The sequence below is a fragment of the Atta colombica genome, unplaced genomic scaffold (assembly GCF_001594045.1).
Source record: "Atta colombica isolate Treedump-2 unplaced genomic scaffold, Acol1.0 scaffold153, whole genome shotgun sequence".
Lineage (NCBI taxonomy): Eukaryota > Metazoa > Arthropoda > Insecta > Hymenoptera > Formicidae > Atta > Atta colombica.
The window spans coordinates 2,191,713-2,199,112 of NW_017259243.1; the positions used below are offsets into that span (position 1 = coordinate 2,191,713).

General features: G+C 36.1%; 1 protein-coding gene across 1 annotated transcript; it reads right to left on the bottom strand.

Annotated features, from left to right (window-relative positions):
• Positions 1-6,071: 6,071 nt before the first annotated feature.
• Positions 6,072-7,141, bottom strand: LOC108685373. The gene is made up of 3 exons (XM_018190131.1): positions 7,015-7,141; positions 6,320-6,494; positions 6,072-6,249 (listed from the first exon to the last, which is right to left on the bottom strand). Exons 1-3 carry the CDS (start codon positions 7,139-7,141, stop codon positions 6,072-6,074), a joined length of 480 nt encoding a protein of 159 aa, XP_018045620.1.
• Positions 7,142-7,400: the final 259 nt, after the last annotated feature.

Here is a 7,400-nt window from a genome sequence, read left to right on the forward strand (position 1 = left end):
ATATTTACTAGACACTAACATTTTTTAATGCGGGATAATATTGTTAATAAGATAGTAATAACGGATCCTCCCTGTTTGTCATGCACGCGTCTAGGTAATTACGCAGAGTTATTTGTTACCAGTAAAATAAAAAGTGTCGAATCCAGCCCGTAAGCGCGATCGTCGGTGTGTAATTTGTCGATCGAATAATGCGATGTTAATAGAATGGTGTATTGGGGTACACCGACCCCATAAATCATTGTTAATTTGGCAGAGCCATTCAATCGCCGGTGCTGCCAGGCCTCCTCTCTCTCTCTCTTTCTCTCTCTCTCTCTCTCTCTCTCTCTCTCTCTCTCTCTCTCTCACACTCTTTTTTCTCTTTTTTCTTTTCTCGCCGGAGCGGCGATCCTTCGACTGCTCTTCTTCGTGCCGGCTCCTGTCGGTCGAACGGATCTGAAACGGCCGTAAAACGAGGACCCTTCCGATGACCGCTGGTGGATGTGGTCGTCCGCGAAATTGCCCCTCTATTTTCGTATCCTCCCGCACACGCTCCCGTTCGCCTTTTTGTTTCCATGCGTTTCACCGGCTGACCTTCTTCTTATAAAATTCAACGTTCTGCCCATCGATACCGCAAGTACTATCAATCAGTGAGTATAATTATCGCTTATGCTTTTTACAAAGGGTGCTTCCTATTTAGTAACATACACACACACACACACACACACACACACACACACACACACACACACACACACACACACACACACACACACACAAATTGATCATAGCCAAGAAATATACAACCCAGATAGCATAGAGAGTTCAAGAAGAATTCATTGTTATGTCATCAATTTAGAATTAATTTTCAAACACAAAAAGAATTCTTTTTCTGAACAATTTTGAAAAGAATTCTTTTTGCAGCTGAAAATGAAATCGAAATTGATAACATACGACTGAATTTTTTTTATGATATTTGAGAAGACTATATATTGAATAAAAAAATCAAAATAATTTTATTTTCATTCTTATCATCAATAAACAGTCAAATTATAACAAAAAGTCATTATTTTAATTTTCAATAACATCATTTTAACTTTTTCTTGACTTGATGTTTTCCTTGATCGTTCTTGTCTTTGTTATTCATGAAATGCAAAGAAAAATAGAACAATGTTTGTTTCGATTTGTGTCACTATGGAAAGCACTCCATGGTCGTAATTAGCCATAAATCATAAGAAGTTGACCAATTACAATTAAATACGAGAAAAATAATAAATTATGATTGGTTAATTCTAATTTCTTAGGGCTTGCGTTAATATACATGAATATCATTATCTCTTTTGTCGAAAGATTTAAATCAATTAAATTTTTTAATATTTTATCATCGTACTTTATGCATCTTGTATTTAAATTAATGAACCTGTTAAGATTATTAGATATATATCTAATTGTAGCCCATAATGGTTATTAATAAACGACCTTTAGCGACCCTCTGATGATTTAGACAGATCTACCTGTCAAACCAATGGAAAAATTAGGTGCTATAACAGTACAAATTAGATGCTAGACAAGCAGCTCAGTCCTGTTCTATTCTTTCAGAAGAAGAGAGAAAAAATCTCTTCTTCTTAGGAATCTCTCGTAAATTACGCATCGCGGGACTCAATGTGAGCTTCCGCCGATCGATAAGTCAGCGGACGAGACCGACACATTCAACATTGTGCGTCGACTCGCGGTTGAACATGGTGGAAACGGTTATCCCGAATTTTTGCACCATCGACCTGCGGACGTCGAGCGACACGATTGGCGGAATCATCGCGGTACTTTCGTACTGGAAAAAGCTACGGCGGGAAAGAGGGGACTTCGATGAGGAGGATGCACGGATGGTGAACGGCGAGGGGGAGAGAAAGAGAGGGAGAGGGGGGAGAGAGAGAGAGAGAAAGAGAGAGAGAGGAAAAGAGTGAGGACGAGAGAGAGAGAGAGAGAGAGAGAGAGAGAGAGAGATATATTCACAAATAGACAAAGACAGAGAGCGTGATAGAGAGGGGAAAAGGAGAGTACGGGCTCGTGTTTCCGGCCGGGTGAACAACAATGCCCGCAGACAAATGAGCATCCCGCCTCCATTGTTCGCCTGATCGGCACGGCGCAGCCTCTCCCCGGTTCCGCTTGCGTTACTCCGGACCTCCCTATGTCGTCGTCACGGGCCCACGTCGTCCTCCAACACCCGATTGGGGGGTCCTCGATCAACCTGATGCGGGCCAACACCGATTAAACATCGCTGCTTCGTCGAATCTCCGTCAACGGGACTTTACATTCTCTTCTTTTTCTTCCTTCATCCATCTTCTTCTCTCTTTCTTTCTCTCTGTCTTTTTCTATCCCTTTCCCCTCCTTTCTTCTTTCTCTTCACCCGTTCAGGTTCCTCTTGCTCCTTTTATATTATCTCTCGATCACTCTCTTACCTCTCATGCTTTTGTCTCTGTATGTTCATCCCCTTCATGCCTTGCCTGTTCTTCTTCCATCAGCGTGTCCATTATGCTCCAGATGCAGCTTCATTCGTGAATAAGGAATCAGGACGAGTGACGACTCTCATGCGACATATTAAGATTATATGAATATGAACGCAGATATACTATAAAGTATAAATTATGCGACTAAATCGGCGCAAAAAATAAGAAAGACATCACAAGTGACCAAGACAGTTTCAAGCCTTATTACTAGTATTAAGTAACCAGAAAAATTTGTTTGCTAGAAGCATATATATACTTTTACAACAATTCTTTTGTGAAAACTAATTTATAATGCGCTCGTTTATCAATTGCATTTTAATTATTTAGCTCTGTAAGTGTTAACATTTTTTATTTAACTGTTTTAAATATTTATTAGTTTATTACTATGTACTTGCGCTAACTTACGTTATATTAACTTTATGAGTGCTGAACGTTTTTTACTCTAAAATAATTTTTTAAATATTTAAAATAGAGTAAAAAAGTTCAGCATAAAGCTAGCATAATCGAATCATCTTAAAATGCAATTTAGGTATTGCATAATTCGTGCGTCATTAATTATCAATTATTATATTACGAAATTGTTGTTATAAACTATAAATTGTTGTTATTCTCAATCAAACGAACTTTTCTGGTTACTTAATACAAGTAAATTTTAACACTCTCTAATTAATTTTAACACTCTCTAACGTTAACTTTATATGTACAACTTTGATACAAGAGGACATTTTTTCATGTTGTTTTTAATTTTCACGTTTATCCTTTGTATTCTTTTCATATTCCTGTTTTCCCCTTTCATTATAACAGTTTTTAAATTAGCATAAATTATGTGATTCTATGAGTATCATATTTCTCTCTTATTTTTCTATATTTCCTTCCAAATGGAATAATATCTTGCTAAGATCGTCTGCGAGTCATGCAATATTGGCGTAGTGTTCCAATAACTTCAAACTTAATTAACTGCGAGATTCTCGACGTTATATTTGGATATAACGTCTCATATGACTCCATGTATAGGAATCATCGAGAATTAGATTTGTCTGTTGTGTATGTAACTCACTAACGACAGCTAAGCATATGTCCCATTTAGTGTAAATAATTGCTCCAGAAACCGACGATGCCAATTCCAATCTTCCGTCATAATTTATATCCTAATATATATCTAAAAGTATATTATGTTATTTACACGAGCTTTGGTGACAAGGACTATTTCGGAGGATCGTCTTGACCGAAATAGTTATCGGATCATAAGACAGATACACATCGCGATGTGTGTGTGTGTGTGTGTGTGTGTGTGTGTGTGTGTGTGTGTGTGTGTGTGTGTGTGTGTGTGTGCGCGTGTGTGTGTGTGTGTGTGTGTGTGTGTGTGTACAGTATATGTGCGTGCGGACGTAAGGGCGCGGTTTCGATGGCTGATTTCCGGCGCGGTCCTCGATCGAAAAACTTACGAGACAATGGACCGTTCGTTCCACGGGAGACAAATGGTCCGCGCGTAATGGCACGAGCAAGAAAAAAAAGGAGAATGTAAGATCGAAGCGAAACGGAAGTCCCCTGCGACGCACAAACGATCGCCTGTGATTATTGTCCATGGAAGATAATGCTGACGCAATTGATAACTATAACTTGATTGAACTTGACTGGACTTCCGGCTTTGCTCCGAGGGGTAGTTGTACAATGTATTTTTATCTAATTTTCAAATATAATGTCAAAATAATCATTGACCGCATTCAGAAGAATGTTTATTTTGTAACTGTTGAAACTTTTCTTTGCTCTGATTAAATTATTATATTACTTTTAGATCTAAAGGAATAGGATCTAAATTCCTATCTCAGCGAAGAAAGCTTCCAACAGTTGCAAAATATTCTGATAAACGCAGCCATTGCTACTTCTTTTTTCTTATAAAACACATGTATATAGATATCGAGCGACATATTTGCATGAAACTAAATAAATTTTTGCCACCTATATTCGATGCCAATTATAATTATATAACTCGCACGCGTATGAGTTACGTAATAAATAAAATAAAATAAAGTAGAATATTATACTTTTATAGATGAACATTATTATTGGAATTTTTCAACAGCGATTCAATCGTAAAATCAGAAAAGATATTATATTTTATTTAACAATTTTATAACAATATGCACATGTTGCGTTTTTTTGTAATATTATCATTTTAAAAACAGCACTGAGATGCTGCAACTTGAAAAATCTAGTTCGATTAGCTTCTTTGAGGACTTATCGAGTAAATTCGATTTAAATCAATGTCCTTAAAATCCTTAAAAAGGTGGATTGCCTCTCGATTGTAGAAGGAAATCGAGCGATATTCTCGATTGGCGCAAAGTATCCCGCTTGCACAAACGGCTAACAATAAGAAGACGATGTCGTTGGCCCAGGAGACCAGATGTCGCGTAAGGATTCAGAATCCGCCGGTCCATTCATAGGTAGCTCCCGTGGCGGCGCACCTTGCTCGAAACAACGTCGACCTCCTGGACTAAGGAAATCCGATACACCACCGGTACATGGTACCTCTCGGGATGTGCGCTACCCTACCTCATCCATATTCCGGCTCGTTCCAATTCCATTAAACGACTGACAACCTTCGCCGAAAGCTGGCCCTCGTGTGGCATTGTAAACGCTGTAATTCTCCTGCCATCGATTACGTCGATTGGTATCGCTGCCTTCGACGGCAGTTCAAAAGCGCGCAGTCGGTGCGATCACTGTGTCACCAAAGCATTTTTTATACGTCTGTTATATCATCCACACGTTTTATTGACTCAAATTTCTTAAATTTCAGCTCTTTTATACGTTCTCTCTAAGACAACGTATTCAGCTAAGAGCATTTTTTGTTTCCTTTTTCTCTCTTTCCTATAAATAAGAAACTAATAAACAATAAAATTAATAAAAAAAAGATATTTATTGTTCAATCAGTACCAATACCAATCAGTACTAATACCATGAAAAATTTTTTAAATGTGTAACATACTAAGAGAAAAAAAATGATTACAATTACCATAACTTAACTCTACAATTTATATAATTATTTTCAGTGTCAACTATATTTATTTCTAGAATTATAAACAAATAATATAATTATTATTATTAACGTTGTAACAGTAATAAAAAGTGACTTTCTAATCATAATTATTTTATCATGCAATTATAGGCATAATACTTTTTCTCTTAGTGCGGAATTATATAAATTTATCGAGCTCTCTTTGAATCAATCATATTTCAGTAACAGTGTACTCTTCTCAGTCTTGCCGAGCTAAATGTTATTATTACTTTATACACACACACACACACACACACACACACACACACACACACACACACACACACACACAACGCACGCACGCACACACACACACGCACGCACGCACGCACGCACGCACACACACACACACACACACACAATATATATATATATATAATAGAATATTTCTAGAGAGATAAAAAATTGATTTATTATTTTCATAAATATACATGCAATTTGTTAAACTAATAAATTTGAATTTTTAGAAATCGATTGACGAATTGGAACTCGAATGGAAACGGTTTGCGAGTTGAAAAAAAGACTGCCTTAAGATGTCAGTCACTCAAATTAGATTTTTTTACATTGGAGTTGCAATTTGATTTGTCGGCAGCATAAAATGCTTCACGCTGAGTAAGGATCAAGTCACGGTTTTTTTGACGCTGCTCGAAGGCTTCTATGTCAGCGTTCAATTCCTCATATGGCTGCGTCACCGTGTCGGCCAGATCTTCGTATCTGTGATTATCGGGAAAAGTACTGATTTATCTAACGTTCTATCGAAACGTTCTGCTAACCATACTGGAACTTTGTTTTATGAGCAAAGCTGCAGAATCCGCATCTGTTATCAGTTGCGAGAGCGGTTTTATCTAGACCGAGTTGTTGGAAGACTTGCAATCCTTTGCGCCAAATATCCTTCTCCTTCATAATTTCTTCCACGCTCGATACCGACGTTTCTGATGGCGATTCACACTCCAATATACCTTCGCGTCAAAATCTTATCTCAATCAAATGCTAGACATTGATTACTTTTATAGAATTTTATTTTTTATGTAATTTAATAAAAATAAAATTAATTCTATGCAATGTTTTAAAATGCTTATTAGTATCATTATTAAATTGATGATCAATTTAATTTATTGTGTCTTATACAGCACAGAATATCATTCCAGCAACATTGCAGCAATGTTGCTATAAACTTCTGTGCTGTGTACAACTTAAGTGATTTTATGTACTATGGCTTTTGTGACATAAAAATATGAATTTTTAATTTAATTTGTGATATTAAATTATTCTAACTTATTATTTTTTTTATTGTGTTACAACATTATTATACAATAAACATGCTTATGATAATATAATATTATATTATATTAACAAATATATCTTATAAGATGTGCAAGATTTCAGTATTTCAGATAGTATGAAAGAATGTTTCGTAGTATAAAACGAAAGAAAAATATTCTTAGCGAATTGATAACATAAATTCATATTTTTCATTACCTTTTTGCAGATGCAAATTCTGAGTATCCAGAAACTTCCAGAATGCCTTCACTTTCTCCTGTTGACTTACGCTATCCTCTTTAATAAACGAAAATTCCATGTCAACTTCCTCATTTTTCGAACTCATTTTGAAAGTATGTAACTAGTCCACCATGACTAATCTTTTGACATCACTTTTCATCACTTCTGCTTTGGACATGATGCGGGCCTCTAGTGAAATCGAATATCGAACTAGTTATAATCGCTATTCAGTCGGTAGAGAAGATTTCGTTATCTAATCAAATCCCACTGCGGATAATGCATATTCCTATTTCAAACTGTCAAACAATATATGTATAAAATATAATATATACAATATTACATATATATATATATATATATATATA